This window comes from Fusarium odoratissimum (genome assembly GCF_000260195.1).
Source record: "Fusarium odoratissimum NRRL 54006 unplaced genomic scaffold supercont1.17, whole genome shotgun sequence".
Lineage (NCBI taxonomy): Eukaryota > Fungi > Ascomycota > Sordariomycetes > Hypocreales > Nectriaceae > Fusarium > Fusarium odoratissimum.
Window position 1 is genome coordinate 61,434 of NW_022158703.1, and position 20,235 is coordinate 81,668.

General features: G+C 48.1%; 10 protein-coding genes across 10 annotated transcripts; 5 read left to right on the forward strand and 5 right to left on the reverse strand.

Moving 5' to 3' along the window:
• Positions 1–789: 789 nt before the first annotated feature.
• FOIG_09941 (uncharacterized protein) lies at positions 790–2,918 on the forward strand (the record flags this gene model as incomplete). The annotated part of the gene is made up of 3 exons (XM_031210228.1): positions 790–1,210; positions 1,258–1,492; positions 1,547–2,918. The coding sequence occupies 3 exons, from the start codon at positions 790–792 to the stop codon at positions 2,916–2,918; spliced, it is 2,028 nt and encodes a 675-aa protein (XP_031059706.1).
• Positions 2,919–3,504: 586 nt separating this feature from the next.
• FOIG_09942 (uncharacterized protein) lies at positions 3,505–5,335 on the forward strand (the record flags this gene model as incomplete). Its single annotated transcript, XM_031210229.1, has 2 exons — positions 3,505–3,580; positions 3,632–5,335. 2 exons carry the CDS (start codon positions 3,505–3,507, stop codon positions 5,257–5,259), a joined length of 1,704 nt encoding a protein of 567 aa, XP_031059707.1. The 3' UTR covers positions 5,260–5,335.
• Positions 5,336–5,689: 354 nt separating this feature from the next.
• On the forward strand, positions 5,690–7,471 carry FOIG_09943 (uncharacterized protein; the record flags this gene model as incomplete). Its single annotated transcript, XM_031210230.1, has 2 exons — positions 5,690–5,856; positions 6,256–7,471. 2 exons carry the CDS (start codon positions 5,690–5,692, stop codon positions 7,469–7,471), a joined length of 1,383 nt encoding a protein of 460 aa, XP_031059708.1.
• A 371-nt stretch (positions 7,472–7,842) lies between these two features.
• Positions 7,843–9,063, reverse strand: FOIG_09944 (uncharacterized protein; the record flags this gene model as incomplete). Its single annotated transcript, XM_031210231.1, has 1 exon — positions 7,843–9,063. The coding sequence occupies one exon, from the start codon at positions 9,061–9,063 to the stop codon at positions 7,843–7,845; it is 1,221 nt and encodes a 406-aa protein (XP_031059709.1).
• A 443-nt stretch (positions 9,064–9,506) lies between these two features.
• FOIG_09945 (uncharacterized protein) lies at positions 9,507–10,109 on the reverse strand (the record flags this gene model as incomplete). Its single annotated transcript, XM_031210232.1, has 2 exons — positions 9,507–9,927; positions 10,048–10,109. 2 exons carry the CDS (start codon positions 10,107–10,109, stop codon positions 9,507–9,509), a joined length of 483 nt encoding a protein of 160 aa, XP_031059710.1.
• Positions 10,110–10,966: 857 nt separating this feature from the next.
• FOIG_09946 (uncharacterized protein) lies at positions 10,967–11,566 on the forward strand (the record flags this gene model as incomplete). The annotated part of the gene is made up of 1 exon (XM_031210233.1): positions 10,967–11,566. One exon carries the CDS (start codon positions 10,967–10,969, stop codon positions 11,564–11,566), a length of 600 nt encoding a protein of 199 aa, XP_031059711.1.
• A 577-nt stretch (positions 11,567–12,143) lies between these two features.
• FOIG_09947 (uncharacterized protein) lies at positions 12,144–13,497 on the reverse strand (the record flags this gene model as incomplete). The annotated part of the gene is made up of 5 exons (XM_031210234.1): positions 12,144–12,591; positions 12,641–13,035; positions 13,091–13,158; positions 13,210–13,246; positions 13,294–13,497. 5 exons carry the CDS (start codon positions 13,495–13,497, stop codon positions 12,144–12,146), a joined length of 1,152 nt encoding a protein of 383 aa, XP_031059712.1.
• A 1,289-nt stretch (positions 13,498–14,786) lies between these two features.
• On the forward strand, positions 14,787–16,500 carry FOIG_09948 (uncharacterized protein). The gene has a single exon (XM_031210235.1). It carries the CDS (start codon positions 14,893–14,895, stop codon positions 16,393–16,395), a length of 1,503 nt encoding a protein of 500 aa, XP_031059713.1. The 5' UTR covers positions 14,787–14,892; the 3' UTR covers positions 16,396–16,500.
• Positions 16,501–16,865: 365 nt separating this feature from the next.
• Positions 16,866–18,667, reverse strand: FOIG_09949 (serine/threonine protein kinase; the record flags this gene model as incomplete). The annotated part of the gene is made up of 2 exons (XM_031210236.1): positions 16,866–17,096; positions 17,198–18,667. The coding sequence occupies 2 exons, from the start codon at positions 18,665–18,667 to the stop codon at positions 16,866–16,868; spliced, it is 1,701 nt and encodes a 566-aa protein (XP_031059714.1).
• Positions 18,668–18,760: 93 nt separating this feature from the next.
• FOIG_09950 (uncharacterized protein) lies at positions 18,761–19,326 on the reverse strand (the record flags this gene model as incomplete). The annotated part of the gene is made up of 2 exons (XM_031210237.1): positions 18,761–19,087; positions 19,156–19,326. 2 exons carry the CDS (start codon positions 19,324–19,326, stop codon positions 18,896–18,898), a joined length of 363 nt encoding a protein of 120 aa, XP_031059715.1. The 3' UTR covers positions 18,761–18,895.
• Positions 19,327–20,235: the final 909 nt, after the last annotated feature.

The window sequence follows — 20,235 nt, forward strand, 5'->3', positions numbered from 1 at the left end:
TTTTTGTGTGGTCGCGTGGCCTGCAGAAAATCCCGCTCCTAGCACCGCACTAACAGTGCGTGCCAAGAAAGAATTTTTACAGGAGAGAGTTGGGGGAATGTCAGCTTGCCTCGTTGATGTCAAGGTATAGGGTAGGTGGCTCACTGTCAGACGCTATTTCTGTTCGCAGTAATCTTGAAGCTTTATGGCAAGTAGAGAAAGGGACTTCTATGTTGACGAATGTATTTACCATAGGATAATGGGTTTCAAAGAGGCGATTTGTAGTTTTATACGTTTTTCAAGTGGACTTCTCATAAACCAGAAGTGGGGGTCCAACAATCGGTGTTTACAATGAACAAAATCTCTTTATTCAAGAATGGGGTAGTGAGATTCTCGCGAACGATAAGATATATATAAAGTACGAAAAATGTGAAAGTGGGCTTTTGATCAGTTATATAGCTGAGCTTGCTATCTTATCATATATAGACACCACGAAAGCTCTACTCCAATCGATTTGCAAGATTTCACAGTCTAACATAGCTAGACTAAATAAATAAGGCAGAATTTCTGGTAAATCACTACTAATAAGAGATAAGACGATGGAATGTTTTAGGATCTAGCAAAATAAGAAATCCTGTTATATGCTTTTCACCGTGGGTTATGTACAGCTGGTTAACATATCCAGACAACTGATGGAAGACCAGGGGATCATTACCTGGTGCCTCAGGCATTAGTGCTTATGTCTGACATTCGAACTTCACGCTGTTGCCTATTGAAAAGCATGAATCGCAACTTCAACAGTACAACAAAATGAGTTTATGCGACCTATGCAGAGAAATACCATGGGGGAATCTACCCACAGCCCCACCAGAATCATGGCCGTCAAGCAGCGGATATCCATATCTCCAAGACTTTCACCACTGGCCCGAAGATAGCCGAGGCTATCTACATCATCAGAGCCTGGAAGCTCTACGAAACGCTGCAAACAACCAAGGCTGCGGTATCTGCTCCTTGATTCTCACTCAAGTCGAACTATGCCAGTCGGAGCTTGAGGAGTTGAAGCCCCAGTGGGATGCGGGAACGATAATGGAGTATGGTTGGCCGCTATGGGAAATGTGGATTGTTAAGAGAGGAGTAGGGGGAAATGGATTTTGGGTCATGAGTACAACGAATGACGAGAATAAGCGAAACGTCCGGCTTGTGGCGGCCATTGGGCTTTGTGTAGACGATGGTGAGATTGCGTAAACCGCTTGAGCATAGCGATACTGATCTTGCTAGGTGATCCCCTGGCCCAGATCATTCGCGGACGACCTGTTGAGCAGCATGGCGGAACTGCGAAGGCTATATCAAGGGCTCATGACTGGGTAAACGAATGCAACGAGCATTCCAAATGCAGCCCTGGAGAGACGCTGTTGCCGTGTCGAGTCGTTGACGTGGGCAATGATATCGACAGCCCGTATGCGAAGCTCCGGGAAACAGACGGACAGGAACGTGGAAAATACATATCTCTCAGGTATCTCCCCAAAACTACATCCAAAGGCGGCTCACACTGACATTTGTCCTGCAGCTACTGCTGGGGCAAAGCGCCGCAATTTACTACCACCAAAGCAACCCTTGAGGAGCGCAAACGTCATATCACCATCTCTCATCTGTCGCAAACGCATCAAGATGTAATAAAACTAGCACGTGAACTAGGTGTGAGATATCTCTGGATAGACAGCATCTGCATCTGTCAAGGCGACTACGACGACTGGGAGCGAGAATCAGCAAAAATGCTCTCTATCTATGCAAACTCTTACCTAACAGTTGCTGCCTCGAAAGCAAAAGATCACTCTGAGGGGCTTTTCAGCGAGACAAAGGCAAGGGAATACAAGATGTTTGACTATACATCAGGAGAGCTCAGTGGACAGGCCATGGCGTTCAATCTTCCGCTCGACCAAGAATCTGGTGCTAGTACTTATATAAGCTTACCGGATGAACCACTCTCTGACCGGGGCTGGGCCCTTCAAGAAAGAGTGCTGTCGTGCCGAACTTTGCTTTATACAAAACAGCAGATGTTCTTTGAGTGTAGTAAGGGATTTCGCGGGGAGGATGGTACGGTTCTCGATTGGAGATTTGAGAACGTGCATGATATGCCAAGTGGGCAGGATGAAACCAGAGAGACTAACGATGAAGAGGAACAAGATGATCCCAAGGCGAGACTGTATCAATCATGGTACAGTCTGCTCTGGCTCTACGGCCCTCGAAAATTGACACAAGCCTCGGATAAACTACCCGCCATCTCTGGCCTAGCGAGCATCTTTGCGAAACGTCTCGACGACGAGTATGTCGCTGGTCTTTGGCGATCAAGACTGTTGGAAGGACTACTCTGGCAGGGTCTGAGTTGCAGACGTGTTCCAGAATTGAGAGCGCCATCTTGGTCGTGGGCATCCATGGATGGAATTCCAGGCACTGGCATCAGAGAAGATTACGAAGAAATTGCCAAAGTTCTCGACGTAAAGATCAACCTGAAAGGTACAAACATCTACGGCGAGGTCACAAGCGGGAGGTTAACGATCCAGGCGCCGATGGAGCGATTGTACCTCAATGTCAAAGACTGGGATCCTACGAAACCAGGATATGCTTACGACAATAATCCTCCGATCCGTACAGCAAATGACGAGACACATTCACGGTTCGACTTTGACTTCGGGGCTGATGATGCGCCGCAGGAAGCACTGAAGATAGTGAAGAGTCTGGAAGGGAAGGAGTTCTTTGCGCTCGTCCTGCTGAAGGTAAAGCACAGGGATGAATGGACTTATTATGCTATACTGGTTAAAAAGGTGGAGGTGGGTGAAGAGTATGAGAGGTTGGGGTTTGGGTTCCTCGACGAGAAGGCTCTGGGACGTCGACTGGAGCTTGAAGCACAGGATGAGTTTCCGGTTATCACGCTTGTGTAATTGATTGCGAGAAGGAAGACCGCATATTCAACATTCTGTGATATTCTTGTGTTTGTCTTGATTGCTTTCTGTGCTATGGACCACTTCCTTGACCAGTCAGATTGATAGTGGGTGGCAAATTAATCTTACAGCCAGCCACGTTGTCCAAGCTGAAAACGGTCGCCGAATGGAAGCTATCACAGAAAGCCTCATTGAGCAGGGGTGCAACGCTAAGGCTGCCATGGTCACAGATATTTACTGTCTGCATGTCGTGACAGGACGGCAAGAGATAATTACGTCGTTCAATAAAATAAAGCCATAGAATCATGTCTATCCAATACTGTTGATGTAGACCGTCTTTGAGAGATATGCCGTTTGAGTCTGTGCTGATTACCAGTGCTTTTGCCTCCCGTCAAATGCATGCTGGGCTACCGAGTCACACGGGCTAAAGCTAGTTTAACGCCACCGTCTTGTTTAAGCTTAATTGACACTTCTCAAGCCTGATTGAAGCGCAGTGACTGGGCATGTCTTAAGACCCCTTCCCCCATCGCGCACCCATCCCTCGTTCCCATTCTTCCATCGCATCTGTAACAGCGAAGACGAAGATATGGCCCGTCTCAAAGGCGTGGCCCTTTTTGGGCTGACTTTGTGCCTATCAGGACATATTAGAAGCGTCATTGCTGGTAAGTCATACTGCATGTTCTAGAGCGTCGCGCATAGCTAATTATTCCCAGACTGTTCTAATGAGGAGACTTCGACAATAACCGAGGCGACCCAAGTATCGAGCCTTGCGGCATCATGTCCAACCTACACCGGCGACCTCAATCTTATCAACGTTACGGAAACCATCAACATGACAGGGATCGAGACTGTCATTGGCGATATCAAGTACAGCAACGATTTCCCAGACGATTACGTTACATTCTACAGCTCGACCCTCAAAAACGTCACTGGCGACCTCCTCATGTACGGTGCCGGGGGAAAGGTTACCAAGACCCCTGGAGACTTGAACATAACGCTTCCTGCTCTTCGAATCATCGGTGGGCTGGCTGCTTACTGGGGATGGGGTGACGTGTCGATCAATACGGATCCGAAGCTCAACATGTTGTCAGGGTTCGTGATCAAATCTGGGGCAAGCCAGTCTTGGGCGGGTAATCTGTACCTCAATGTTACTTCTGTCTGGAGTATTGACGTTTCGGGTGTCGAGTTTCAGGCCACTGGCGGAGCGCTTTTCACCTCATCTGCGCAGGAGGTCACAAGCGGGATCGGAATCTGGGGAAGTAGTGGCCTAGAGCGTGTCTTGTTGGACAATCTCAAGTTTGTCAACTATACAGTGGACATCACAAGTAACCCGGACCTCGATTACATCTCTTTATCACTCCCCGAAGTCGGTTTGCTTCGCGTCACGGAAAATGGAAGAGATACGCATTTGTCAGTGCCCAATCTGAAGAAGCTTGGAGGTCGCAGCGATCATTCAAGTTATACCAGCGGCGGGGACGCTGGTGGTATCTTCAGGGATCTCGTCAACGCCAGCCTACCTTCCTTGACTGAGGTTCACGGCGATGATGTGGATTGGTTCAAGGGCAAGCTCAACTTTACATCCAACTTCTTCACGGAACTGAGTCTACCAAGTCTCAGGACGGCAAACTGCACGCTTGGCATTGATGAGAATATTGCGCTCAACGACTTTTCGATACCAAGGCTTAACTATGTCAAGGACCTGCAGATACACGACAACCCCCGCCTTCTCAACTTTACGGCCAATATGCTGAAGAAGGCAGATAACATCAACATGACCGGGCCATTTACCAACGTTGAGTTCTTCGGTCTTGAGGTCATTACGGGAGATTTCTACCTGGCCGGTGATAGGACTATGGATTGTTCTTGGTTCGATGAACACTTCCTCAATGATATTGTCCAGGGATCATACAAGTGCGTTGGCAACCATACCAAGCCTGCCACTGAGCGCAAGCCCAGCACACCGACCGATGAGGCAGATCTTCGGGACAAAGAATCAGAGCAACGGGGAAGTTCATCGAGTGGAGGTGAAGAAGGATCCGGCTCTGGGAGTGATAGTGGACTGTCAACCGGCGCCAAAGCAGGCATAGGTGCGGGGGTTGGTGTCGCAGGCCTTATCCTTCTCGGTCTTGGAGCTGGGTTCTTAATTGGCAAGAAGACGAAGAGATCGCCTGGTGCAATAGCTCACACTAGCGACTCTGGGTATCAGAAGGCTGAACTCGATGGAGATGCTAAGCCATCTGGGGGTGTGAAAGAGCCGCATAGTGTAGAAGCTTCCGAGATGCAAGACACGGGCAAGTCTGAGTTACCAGTGAATCAAGTGAGAGCCGAGTTGGCAGGATAAAGCCCGACGATCCTAGAAACCTTGAAGACTCCATTACTTACGAGAAGACAATTTTTTAATAGCCTGGATGGCGCGCTTTAAACCAAAGGTCGGGAACGTGTGCACCAACCAGCCTTTTCTTTTTTAAGAGGAGGACACATTAGAAGTGCTCACATGGTAATAACGAGGCTTTCTTAGTGACATTTCATAGGTGCATGATAAGAACAAGGCTACACTAGACTAAGCTTCAACAGCTGATCCGTGCTGGAAACAAGGCGATCCCGGTAACGGCTGCAATATCTCACTCAGCAATCATGATTTCCTTGTGTGAGATAATGCAGCTGCCGCGCTCCGCAGATTGCGATGGAAGAGGAAGAAGAGAGTGCTTTGGATAGATGCAATCTGTATAAATCAAGCTGACGTGGACGAGAAAAATACACAAGTTCCCCTTATGCAGAAGATCTACGGACAAGGACAAAACGTCTTGGTATGGTTGGGAGAGCCTACTGATGGCAGTGTTCTGGGCATGAGATTAATCCAGAATAGAATGGCTAGTGTTGGCTGGCATCAGTGGAAGATTGACCAAACCTACGGCAAACCGACACTTCCAATTTTCAAGTCTGTCAAAAGCTCCATCGCCAGGATGAATCGATCCAGATTGATAGAGGAGTAGATAAATGGGGAAGTTCGTGAGCTTCTTGATCGACCCTGGTGGCGCCGAACTTGGATCATTCAAGAGGTCGTGCTGGCAAAGAACATCCAGATAATATGCGGAGACGAGGTTGTCACGTAGGATACAGTGGCATCTCTTCTAAAACGACTTCGAATGACGCAGACTGAGGTTCAGGTGTTTGGTGTCAAGCTGAGTGATCGAAACATATTTCCTGATCGGATGTACAACCTTATTTCTGGCTATCATCAACAATGGCACTTGATCGTTGGAAGACTCGAACTTTTGGATGTGCTATACCAGTTCAGAATTTTAGAGTGCACGGTTGCGCATGACAGGATTTATAGGTTCTTGGGCATTGTACATCCTGACGCGGCTGCCAAGATAAGCCCGGATTATCATCTCGATGTACCGCAGGTGTACCGTGACTTTGCAAGGACTATGATCCAAGTTACAAACAATCTACATGTGCTGAACTGCACAAGACAATGGCCGGGTGTTGATAATGGCACTCAACAGCAAAAGGCATACAGTGTCCTAGAGCAGTCAAGATACTATGATATCCATGCTCTCATCTTCGACGGGCCAGACAAGACTCCCAGAAGGGGTTGGGCGAGACTGCCTGATGGCTGGGAGAGAATACCGAGCAAGGAGAAGTCATTTTTTCGAGACAATGGAGATAGGACCAAACAATCTTCTAAATGGAGCCCGTTGGAGGGCCAGCAAGCTGTGAGAGCTGAGCATTATATCAAGCAGAGAGAACTCTCACTGGGATGGTCCAAGATCTGGGACAATCTTGGCCGTGCAAGAGTGGTGTATGGCGTTGGGGAGACGACGAGAGAACACCAACTACGAAATGAAAAAGAGCTTCTTCGGCAGAAGCTATCCAGGCTGCCCTCCTGGGCTGCTAACTGGGAGTGTCCAAGTCGATGGGACCCTAGGCCGTTGGTAAATTTCTCCCTATCGCAGCCACGATATTTCGCATCTGGAAACACTACTGCGGAACTGAATGACCATTCTAACCCTCGGGTCCTATCTCTCAAGGGGCATATTGCTGATGAAATCAGGCAGCTTGGTCCCGCATGGCATCCTCAAACTGAAAGGCCCCCTATCTCCAGGAAAGGCATCAATGATCTTGTCCAGTGGGAGACTCTTGGCCTCATTGAGCTTCCAGACTGCCCATACAGTGGGGCTGGCGGGCGTACAAATGCCCTCTGGAGAACGATGATAGCTGACTATGCGGGCGCAGATGCAGCTGATAGTGATGACTGGGCTTACATCGAGACATGGTATGATCGAACTGGATGGGGTCGAGAGCTCCCAGATATGGCATCGAGGGGAATATATGAGACGACCACACTTGAAGGAGAAATAACGGATCTTCAGCTTGTGATGCATACCCAATTTCTCCAGATCAGGCCTCTGCCCAACGTCGGGACTCCTGAGCTGCTGAAACAGCCGTGGATGGATTTTTCCCATAACAAGAAAAAGTATGGCGGTTATATAAAGCGTATCTATGACGCATGTGCGCATCGCTCGTTGTTTATAACTTATCGGGGTTAAATGGGATTGGCGCCCTGGAATGCACAGATTGGTGACAAAGTTGCTATTCTACGCGGTGGCGAGACGCCGTTTATTCTGCGTAATGTTAAGGGGACGGAAGACTTTTCACTTGTTGGAGAAGCTTTTGTTTATGGGTTGATGGCTGGAGAGGGCATGGTGGATTTCGCTGGGAAAGCTCGTGATATTAATATCCTGTGAGGTAAAGAAAAGGGCACGAGGCAAAGACTCTTGATATTTTGATATGCTCGCAAATCTGATATGTTGGAGGCAGTGCACAGCAGGAGAGGGATTTACAGAGATCAGACATTCATTACTATTTAAGATTTCTATAACTCGCCGCTTCAAACATAGTGTCTTGTAGAAATGGAAACTCAGCTATCGTGAGAAACTATCCCCGTTGGACGTGAGTCAACCGAACCCCCATTATCCCTATCAATGAGATACCTCGCATACTTGACAATCGGCTTCCCCTCCCCGGGACGCTGGTCCATAAACTCGAACAAACCCGTCGACGCCATCAACTCATGCAACTTCTTGAATCCATACGTCCGAACATCGAAATCCGGATGCCATCTGTTCATGAGCATTCCAACAGGCGCAAGACCAGCCCAGCCATCTTCGCCGGTTCTCGCTTCGACAGCTTCGCGTAGCCACTCGATGACTTGATCATCGACGGGTCGCTGCTCAGGTTGCAATTCGCCCGGCTCGGGGGATGTTGCTCGGGGTCTGTTTGGTGCGGGACTGTTGGCTTCGGAGTCGAGTCTTTTGCGTTTGCCGTTTGTTGTGCTGTTCCATGCGGGAATGTACGGTGCTGCATCGGAGGGCTCGGCTTTGAGGTTCTGTGCATTGGATGGCCCCGCGGATGACTCGCCGTTATATCGCGCCCGCGGTTCAGTCCGGTCCTTCTGGAAATCGATCCTCTCGGGAAGACGCGCGATTTGTACACGATTTGAAGGTCCTGGGGAAGGCTGCTCAGTAGTCAATCCCCTTGCAGGGGCAGGTGAGTCCATCAAAAGACCTTTACCCTTTGAAAACGCCGAGATTGAAGCGTGGCCGCGTGGGGGTCTCTCGCTCGGCGATACCCCATTGAGCGGTATCGTAGTTGATGGTTCAGCAACGCCAACCTCGATCGATGGAGTCCCAGATCTCGGCACAAGATTCTCAACGTAAATGAACTTATCACACGCCGTGACAAAAGGCTTCGGCGTCTTCCGCTCTCCACACCCGTAAACCACCAATCCCGACTCTCTGATCCTTGAGGCAAGACGCGTGAAGTCGCTGTCACTCGACACGATACAGAAACCATCGAATTTGTTAGAGTATAGCAAATCCATGGCATCAATAATCATCGCCGAGTCTGTGGCGTTCTTTCCATAGGTATATGCAAACTGTTGCATAGGGTGGATTGAATTCTGGAGAAGTTGAGGCTTCCAACCGTTCAAGCGGTTGCTGGTCCAGTCGCCGTAAGCGCGCTTGACAAACGTTGTGCCGTATTTTGCGAATTCAGCCAAGACGAAAGCTATCATTGCGGCGCTTGCGTTGTCTGCATCGATGAGGACAGCCAGCTTGGCTGCTGGGGCGATGGAGGCCATGCTTTGAAGCTGAGAGTCGTTCATTGGATATTGTGTTGTGGTGATTATCTAGACTTGTCAGCGCTTGCTGTCTCAACCACATTTCATGCGACTCACTCGGTCTAAATAGAGCTATCTCACTTTTGAACGTATCGTTCGTATCTTTTCTTGTTCAATCGAACTAGATACTGATACTCGCCATGCTCTTTTGTTGACCTGTCCAGAGTTTCTGTTCATGCAGGGTCCAAGCTGATTGAGACACGCCATCTCAAAAGCGGGGTTGTTCTGGCCGACGCGTTGGTATGGTTACCAATCACAGGCCACCAGTACTGGCACTGCCAAATGACTGTGAAGATGAGAGAACAAGATTAGCATTCATCTTTCAATTCATTGAGGAGCTGTCGGACTGAGCGTGTTGAACAAGTCGATTGCTTTAGTACACGGCTATTAGCTAGCGAAAGGGCTCACTCCGACTCCTCCTCAGCAGCGACGTACTCCTCAACCAATCTTGCCTCCCTCCGCTCCTTAATCTCACGAAGCGACGACTCAGCCGAAAGCCAACCAACGACCAACATACTCTTCATGACCCATGACCTGCGAAACGTCTCAGCCGTATACCAATCCCGTTTTCTACTATGCAGCTCCGGCACCCAGGGAAAGTTGGACCTGATGTGCATTTGAAGCAGCGCTGGGTACAGGTCCAGCTGAACCATGGCTTCTCTAGTCGCAACTTCGTACCATCGGTAGCTGCCGAAAGCGAAACCGAGAGATGAACCGATGAGGAATGGAAGACCTGCTGTTCCCCAGATCATGCTGCCGACCATACCGCTCGAGACGCCGACGACTGTTGCGGTTGAGATGCCCGATATCAAGCTGCGGAGCATGCTGTACCCGATGAGTTCACAAACAATTGATAAGCTTTCGAAGAACTTACAATAACCCGGGGCCACTGTACAAGGAACAATCGGTCAGTTCAGTGCCGTGTTATTATGGCATAGGACTTACCTGACGACTCCCCAGCCACTCAGCAAGCTGATGAAGGGGAAGCTGTCAAAACGATCCGACATTTTGAAAAATATTAACAATTCTTTGGACAAGCTACTGCGATTTGGATGGATCAAGACACCTGCAAATATGAGCTTTGAGATGAGAGAACAGCTGAGGATCTCAAGGGAGGATGATCAGAGAGGGGAACGCGATCCGTTAGCTGCAGCCACTTGGGGCTGATTATGTCACATCAAACTCTAAAGTCGATAATTATATCTCGAAAAGGATTAGCTAACAACATATTATCATGATATGCGTTCTATTAAACGCCTTTTCTTGCAAGAGGATTGCCTGCATGTGTGACGTCGTTCCTCTGTGACGAAACAATACTGAACCAAGATTGTGAGCGATAAGCGGATAAGCTGATAAGATAAGCATGTCCCATTTGATACCCCACCTACCACGGATTGTCAATCCTAACAGCACTCTGAAGAACAACTACTGACATGCGTGTATAACACATATAATTGTTAGTTACAAAACGGCACACGATGTTCTAAATTATGGTGCCGAGGATTATGCGCTGTATATGTCATTTCAAGCGGACTGGAGCTCTTCCTACTTGGTGAACTGTACATCATGACGATATCGTCAGCATGTTCATCTGACTTGCGAAGTAGTTGGGTGGTACATATTGATCAACATCAATTGTATGTCTGGACTTTACATGAACAAAATTAAAGGAATGGGAAGTCTAGTGGAGAGAAATGCCCTATAAATAGTTACCCTCTGTCTGGACTATGGCAGTTCCATTTTCTCCCCACAGAGCTCTTCTTAGCTATCATACCAGTGCATATCCTCTCTCCACAAACAAATCTCTAAACTCCTTACCTCTCTATCTTACACATTCTCACAGCCTCCACAACATAACAGCAAGATGCCGTTTGAGGAAGTTCAGCAGTGGGTGAAGAAGCGCGTTGACAAGAAGCCGGTACAAGACCCGCCGTCATCTCCTACCTACAAGGCTGGACCACCTGCGTACATGGCTGGGCCGCCTGCCTTCATGGCACGCAGACGTACTGCTGAGCTCTTCACGCCAGAAGGCCGTAGGAGCTTCGTCATGAAGCATTTGCACCTGGATCCCCTGACAGCCGCTACGTATGAACAGGCAATCCAAGAAGGCACACACATGATCGGTAAGCAGGGCTACGGTGATCTGTGTGAGACACCCCAGTCCGTGCTTGATGTCTGGGTTGCCAAAGAGCGCGGTGAGGACCCTACCCGCGTCAAGAAAATTCATACTTCCGTCACGGTCCCGAGAGGATACCTCATCTACCTGGAAGAGCTGACCAAGGCTAGAAGACGCGGCGAGATCGAGCGGGAGGTTGTTGCGCTTCAGGAGAAGGCGCAACAGAAGTTCTATCCGGGGCTTAATGGCATCATGCGATCGGAGTACAGGTACAAGATCAACAGACTGGAAAAGGAGCTTGTCGAAATCCAAGCCATCGGATGGCACCGGTATCTTGACAACTGGTGATTGTCGCGGGGCAGAGGGCAATGTGGAGTTCGGGGGGTTCAGCATGCTTTTTAGCTAGATCTACGCAGGGTAAGTATGCGAAAGATCGCGCAGATCGTGGTGTGGCATGGATTGCAGTGTTTTTGCTGTTGATGGGAGTCAGGGCAGGCGAGTTTTTGCGTTTGAGAAGTTGTCTATAGCTGATCAGCAGTACATGTGGCGTTTGGTAGTTAATTGATTTTGTGCATGAAATCTCTCTTGGGTGATGATATTCCAATTTACCGTATGCAGCTCTGTTTCGAGCCAATTGTTTCCGTTAAACTTGATGAAATGCTGAGGCCTAAAATACAGATTGGACAGCGCAGGGTATGTTGTTTAGGGGGCCGTCGTTCTAGAGGTCGTCCCCCAACTCAGTGTCAGGAGCACTGTTGAGTTACGCGAGTCATTGAAAACCAGGTACGATCTGAGAGAACAGCGACAGGGGATACAGTGATGTTATTTAGAGAGTGCTGACTTACGTCATTTACATTTCCGGGCTAACTTCAGGCGTGGACATCTAAAAGCGTATCTTTCTTTTGCGCGTCTAGAAAACAACAGTCTAATGAGTGCTAGTACGGCCTTTCCTGTCTTGATGTGTCACCGAAACCTGCGTCTGGACAACAATTCCTTGCTCTGCAGCCGAGCCCCCTTGGTTTTTCCAGATCGACCCATCACCGGTCCCTCCCCTTCCAACATCGTATGTCAACTCGACTTCGTCATCGTCACTACCGAAAGCATTGCCCTTAGCTCTATTCACACTGAAGAGCTGAAAGTGTTTGGAACCAGATTTGGATAGGTCAGTTGGTCCTGATGGTGTGCCGCGTGAAGTCGAATTGATGCGCTTGATCCGAAACAGTGGTGCTAGCGTGGGGAGACAAGCTGAGATGACTGCGACGGAGGGTTCGAGGCTGGACCAGGCGAACGATGGACCCATCCACCATGTCGCGTCGAGGTTTTGGAAGAAGCCCCAGAGGTAGTAAATGCGTGCGATGCTGGCGACACAGACACTACAGAGAGTCAGCTGGAAACTCATCATTGTATTGTAAGATCACTTACAAGCTGCCAAGAAGCATGATGCAAATTATAGAAATCTTGGTCTTGTTGTTCATATGCAGTGTCCAAATTCTGGGGATCGGAACAGTCAAGATAATGATATCGTTCATCATGTTCATGATTCCTAGAACAAGGAAGAATAGCTTCACTTCGATGCACTTGCCCTTAGCACCAAGGTACTGGTTCCAGAAATGACTGACAGGTCGACAGGCAAAAGGCATGGTGATCCAGAGGATAAATGGGTAGATGGTTGTCATGAAGGTCGCTATCCAGAACATTATCGTGTAGAGTCGATTTTTGTCGATACCGAGGGGGAAGAGGCGGCGGTACAACAGGAGAATGCTGATTTTGACGGATGTGACGGCGAGGGCGTATACGAAGGGCTCGGCGTAGACGATCTGATCTTGGTGAGTACCGGAATGGGTGAATGATCAAACGAGATCATAGACGTACCTTGAAGACATCGACGAGAGTCGTGAGCTTGATTGACCAAACATGAGCTCCGGAACCATGTTCGCCCGCTATTATTCATCAACATTAGGACTCGAAAGTATCGCGCCAGCGAACCTTACCCAATATTGTCATAGCGACAGTTGCTGAAGCACAAAGCTGCATTGCGTTAGCAGAAGCACGATCATGTCGGTGAAAGCACTTACCAAACTGACCAAAACAGCCCAATCGTCCATCTCGATGTTCGCCGATTTCATGCTCCTCACGTAAAATCGCAAAGCGACAACTGTGACAGCAATACCAAGAACAACACAAACGACAACATTGTAAGTGGTGATGACATTCTTGTCAAGATCCAGACCTTTGGGTGGTGGACCAAAGATGGCCACGATGTTAGGGTCAACTTCCATATCTGCTGTTATCAGACTAGCTGCATGCAGAACGTTGGTTCAAGCAGAACCATGGGCTGTTGGTTAGTTAAATGGCTAAAATCGCTAAGCCGTTCCAAACAAAAGCATCCCCGGCAGGAGTTCAGCATCGTTTCTTTTTCCAGTGGCAATGCTTCCACTGCAAATCTCTAGCCTTTACGGGCTCGCTCTTCTTTCGTCTACTTACGCGGAAATGAAGTAAAACAGGCCATTTGTGAAAACTTGGTGCAGGCCTTGACGGGGCCGGAGTCCACTTTGATGCTACCTTTTGTTGGCTGGTACGGGGAATGAGAAATCCTTCGAGGGGACTTCTTCTGGGTCCTGTCCAGAATGTCCTACAGAAAAGATTTCAACAAGGCACTGGACTATTTTTCCTATTTTATCTTCATTCAATTGACCTTGGAGTGATGCCTTTTGTGGTATCAATCGTAGTGATGCCCAGATTAAGATCTGACTCTTATCACAGCGGGAGATGAACTGCCAAGACGAAACTTGCGGCTCTGGAATGGCACCACCGGAAGTAAATCCCTGTACCGCGACGTACTTCCGGTCGGATATTACGGGGATTTACAATCGAATAAAAGCACGTTTCAGGGCTTGGTCCATGTTCAACCGGTTATGCAGACAGGACCCGCTGTATCCACGTAAATGCTTGTAATGTTTCATTGAAGGGTTCGTTTGGTCCGCGTTATCTGCATTTAGAGGCTATCACGGCTTTAGCTTCCCACAAGGGTAAAAAGGAGTCGAACGCGATCCTGGACCAACGGCTCCGGCATGTCGGATTTGGTCCGAGGATTCGTTTTTGGATTTCGATACCTATTGGCCTATAAAATGGTCCACTGGGCGAGATTCCACTTCGAATGCTGCTTTATCTGGGTATTTTGGGATTGAACCATCATTGCTGGCTGTCGCTTTATGGGTCAAGAACACGCAATCCGTCCTCGCAACGTATCCTTGGGATCCTCAGATAGAAATACTAGATATCATTAGTCATTGAGTGCTCTCAACTCTTCCAACTGGTACCCAACTTGACCCGAAAGGAATGTCACTCTGTATGTAGGTCAAGCTCTATCGTGGCGATTCTACTCCAGTGGCTACCAGCCGGACGCTGCCTAAGAAAGCTTGGCCTCGTTTAAACCAACTCAACCAACACCGTCGATCCTCATACTCGGAACCAACAATGTAACCACCTCGGCAGCACGCCCTGAAACGGACATGGATAACACGAAGATTCAGGGCCCAAACAGTTCATCTCTCCGCGTGGCGTCCTTCGCCTGTTAGAAAACCCTTTCGTTTGTCCAAGTATTAGAAGCCAGACCCCCTTCCACCAGAACAAACCAAAAAACAAACCATACCCACATTTTCCCATCCTTCACCATGGCTCCCGCTAAAACAGAGGTTCTGGTCATAGACCAACCCGCTCTCCACTCCAAGACCGTCGCTACCGAAGAGGTCATACCACTTCCTGATCTCGCTCCCCCTTTACTTCCCACTGAGAAGATTGGTCCTATGGGATGGATTCGAAGTCTTCTTCACTTTGAGCTTGGTGAGAGCTACAATGCTGAGGAGGTAACTTCTATTCTCAAGAGGGCTTATTCGGCGTTCAAGGATCGTACGCCTATTGCGGGTTGTGAGGCTGTTCCTACTGCTGAGTATCTCGAGACTGGGCTGTTACAGCTTCGTCATTATGGTGATGAGATTGAACATGACTTTCTTGTCAAGGACCTTCGAGGTGAAGACTTTCCAAGTTTTGAGGAGTTGAAGCGTCGGGGTTACCCTACTTCTGCTCTGGACCCTGATGTTGTTTGTCAAAGAGGTCTAGGCGGAGAATGGCCTCGTGCTGGAGATCGATTGAACACTACTATGGTGCAACTCAACTTCATCAAGGGCGGTCTGCTCCTCAACGTCTTGTTTCTTCACGCCTACATAGATGGAACAACGGCATACAAGTTCACCGAGATCTTTGCCGAGGAAGTCCGCAAAGCTCAAGGCCTACCGATTACCAACCCAGTCGAGGTTCCCTGCGAGGACAGAGCAAAGTTGATGAAGCCATCTGATACCATCGTTGGCAAACCCGAGGATCATCCTGAGTACATCGAAGTACCCTTCACACCTGAAGGACCCCCACCTAAGCTGGCTTCACCAATTCATCACGGTCACATCTTTTACTTCTCATCTGAGAAGATCCAAGAACTCAAAGAAGCTGCTGCGCCTCGCAATGCTAAGCTTTTCAAGTCAGATGACACTTCTTCTTACATCTCCACGACCGACGCTTTGACTGCGCTGGTCTGGCGATGCACTATGACGGCACAGCATGCGAAGAAGGAGGGTGAGGATAAACCTACTGGACCATCTATGGTTGGTCTGGCTCTTGATGCTCGTCGTCGTGCTGGAAAGTCTATTCACAAGCATACCCTTGGCAACATTCTTGGCTTCGCACCAGCCATCATGGACATCGAGAAGGTTCTAGAACATGAAGATGTCAGCCTAGCAGACATTGCTCTCGTTGTCCGAGGCGCCGTGAACAAATCCAAGGACACGTACCTGGCCACCATCAGCTCCCTCGTGGACGGCCTTGGTAACGTGTCACGATTAATACCTGTCATTTTCCTGGACATGCCAGGCAACCATGCCTTGTTCTCATCCTGGAGAGAGTTTCCTTTTTATGATATCCAATGGGGTCCTGCTCTCGGTGGCCAAATCAAGGCTATTCGGCCACCATCGGTCGGAGTGACTCACTCTATGCACATCATTCTGCCTGATCGACCTGATGCGGGTCCTGGTGTTGAGGTGTTCGTTGGTACGGAGAACAGTGCGATGGAGAATTTATTAGAGAACCCCCTTTGGAGACAATATGCTCAAGGTCCGGAGAAGGCATGAAGTAGACAAAAGCGAGGCGATGGAAGGGCATTTTACATGGCAGGCTTAAAACCTGTCTTAGATTAGGTATGATACACGACTTAAAATGGACGCTTGGGCATTATCAAACAATTAAACTCTCGTGTACTGCCTCCTAAGATGTCATCAAGTATATAATCGTGAACATAATTATGATAGAGGCGCTGAGTGTTTTATTATTTATTAAAGACTTAATTTTGTTAAATGCTTTTTTTATTTTTATTATTTAAATAAACCTAAAGCTTTAAATTTAAGTAAATATAAAGCTTAAAAAAGTTAACTTATTGATATTCTAGCTTGTTTTATATATCAATGAAAATTAAAATTATTGCTAGCAGCTTAATAATGTTTATATATATATGACTCAGTCTTATCTTCTAGCTTTTATCTTGGTAGATTCTTATAAAGTAATGCATAATATTAACAGGATTATTAACTAGATACGTGACTTCTTATATACTAGCAGCACTTGTTTCGCGAGGTCTAACCGCGTAGGACTCGTTCTTCAAACACTTTCTATAATATTTTGCAAGTGAGTACTGGATCTCGCCACAGTTCTTCCTGCGACTGTGGTCCAAACAGGTTTCGCTCGGTTCAATAGTGAGCATTCCTCGTTCAACCAATTCAAGGACGTCCAAAAAGAATTCTGTGCACTTTGGATGTGACCGTAGACTCTGAATATGCTAAAGACTCGCATACAATTGTCAGCGAACTAGGTGCCTAGCCAGATTTGTGCGAATAATACACAGAAAGGAAAGAACGGGCCAAATGCAAATTTACATACCTGAGTGACCGCTGGTTTGATTTGGGCGCCAGAGTGGTTTAAACTAGGCACTTGCTTTAATTCGTAGAATGTGTCAGACTTGATCGGAGAGTATAGGTCCTCAGATGCTCGTTTCGTCTTAAACTCATCCACGAGTTCCCAAGAGCCAAGAGCCCACGTGATAAACTCAAGGACAATGCAGCCAAAAGACCATATATCCCCAGACTGGCGCATGATGTAGGGCTCAATATCAGTCTCTGGTGGCCGGTAGGTCAATGTATGAACTCCATTGCTTTCACGCCTTGTCTTGCTTTGCGTTGAATGGAGCTGAGCTTGCCCTAGATCAGAAATCTTAAGGATGCCGATTGGATCCTCTGAATCTGGGAACCACAAAATATTTTCCGGTTTCAGATCTCCATGTTGGCCATACTTGGTCTTCGGCTTTGCAGGGCCCTGCTCTTCTTTGCTATCGTATGGAGATGCAGGTGTCACTTCGAATCTAGCTCTCTTCCTAGGTTGAGATTGGCCCCTTAGCCACCCGCTTTCATTGATATCTGGCTGTACCGGTTCTTCGCAGCATTTCAAGAATGAAGTGTGCTTATGAAAACGTAGAAGACCATCAGAGAGACCAGCGAGCTGCTTGGCAACCCACTTGACTGTGTCGTAATTGAACTTGGGAGTTGGGCATATGTCTCTCCAGTATTCAAAAAGATTACCATCTGCCCGGTGGAAGATCATGTGATATCTACCATATTGCTTGTATGTAGCCAGGAGGGAAACAATGTGTGGATGACTTCTGTCGCCAATGAACTTTTTCAACATTTCAACTTCCTGATTGAAGTCATCTTCGCTAGGCTTCATTAGTTGCTTGATTGCAAAGCCGCGGTCACATTCATCTCTTGAGAGGTTGTGATGCTGAGGGTGTACCCATATCATGAAGACTTTCGAGAATCCACTCTCAATTTCCTCCAAATCCACGACGTGTTCGTTATCCTGTTGAGAAGGCTTGCCAGATAAGACCTCTTTGCCGTCAATGAAAGGTAGAAGGCGCTGATCTTCCAGGTTGTAATGGCTAACCTTGTTGGAAGTTTTGAGCGAGAAGAATGGTGCCATCATCAACCACTGATACTCGCAGAACAGGCGTTTTTGCTCTGGGCTCCATTCTATCCATTGATCTTCGTTCCACTGCTCAGTGCATTCCAATGGGTCGTGAATCGAATGCCTTCGGTACAAGCTATTACCGCTTGGGCTCTCAGGATTCTTCCGCTCGACTAGAGGAAGGTCGAGGTCGCTCACACTGTCTTCCATGAAATATACAATGCTGCTGGACTGACCCATGAAAACCAATATCGCAAAGATTTGTTGATATGATTGGATCTTGTCTTTCTTCGCTCCAGGCACTTTTGTCTCTTGGCAAACATCGATAGCAGTTGTATGAGCTAACTCTTCTTTGAATCCACGTGCTATCAGCTCCTTAGTAACTGACTCCATATTGATGAGGCGTTCAAGCTCTCCTCGCGGGAGGAAATATTTCTCATGTCCATGATACATAGGATTCTTAATAATCTGGCGTGCATTGCGGAGCTTCTGTTGGAGCTCGAATTCGCGAGCTGGTCTTGACCTGGGTCCTCGGCGCCTGGCTGAGCTGGAGGCAGGTCGCCAGGGAAGAATCGAAGCAGACACATCTGTGATTACCTTGATAGTCGAATCATTCACCGCCTACTTTCGAGCCTTGAACTCTTTAAACTGCTGGTTTCCCGCATCTGAGATAACTGTTGGGGCTGAGGCCAGTGTTGGCGGTGAGAACGGGCTTGCGTGCGTGCCGAAGTCATTGGCCTTACTTGTGTCAATGACACCAATGCGCTTTGTTTTATCACCGACAGCTTCTCGGGGCGAGCTTTGCTCATCAACCTAATGCGATTATAAGTAAGTATGACTCACCACCCTTCTTGGGAGGAACTCCAGGACCAAGGGCTTACTTGTGCGACAAGTGTGTCATCTGACTCTTCTATGTGACGTTTTCGAGCCCCCGATAGTGGATTCAGATACTGCCCAGGCGGGGTGTTTGCTGATAGAGGGGTGGATGACGACTGGCTGGAGCTCAGACAACTGTCATTCATAGATTCGTCGCCCTCAATCTTTGGTTGCATAGTGGTTGGTACTGGAACGTTGGGCGCTGTTGGTGATGTTATCCGCATTACCCGGATGCCTGTACAAAGTGGGACGATAGGAGGTCAACGCACGCTGACGAGTTAATAAAGTCGTCAAAGCGAACGTTAAACCTCAAGGAAAGTACTTTTGCTCTTGCTACGAAAAGTCTTATATATCCATATTGCTCCTGCCATTCGGGCAAATGATCTCAGCCGCAAACAGGATGGTCTAGCTGCTCCCGCCAAGAGCCTCAAACGCCGTGGCTTGCAGCATCTGCAGGTGGGAGAGAGTGAGTACTAAAAGTGCAAGTATCTTTTCAATCGCAAAAGGCTAAGCCAAGCTGACCGGCATGCCCTTGGCCCCCCTGTTGATTACAAGGATAGGCCAATCACTGCCTCTCTTTCAAGCCATGTAGACATACTTGGCCACCCCCCAGCTTTTGAGGCCTCCCAAGTGGAAAAAGGCAACCGAGCGAATGAGGGGTGATGTTTCCATTTGCCTGCTAGGCTTCAGCCACCCAGTGGTCAAAGTCCCTTGTATTGTTTGCGCCCAAGTTTGCCTCAGTGTTTCGAATACCATATAAATCCGTGACGGCAAGTCCGTTCTTCAATGGCTGTCGAAGTGAGTTTACTGATTATTACATCCTCACCATTCTTCCGACATCTCTTTAATTACTCCTAGTTATACCATGTGCTTGCAGGCAACAGAAATCGCGACACGCAGCTCTTACGAGCTCTACCTCGAGCAATTCGACAAGTCAGTAAGACAGGAGATTGCTGGTAGAAATATGGACCCCATCAAACTTCTTACTATGCTTCGGATAAAGTTTTCAGGCGCGTATGAAGTCCAGGTAACTATGAATCATCCATCTGTTGAATGGAAACTGACTTGCTTCCAAAGATGATGCA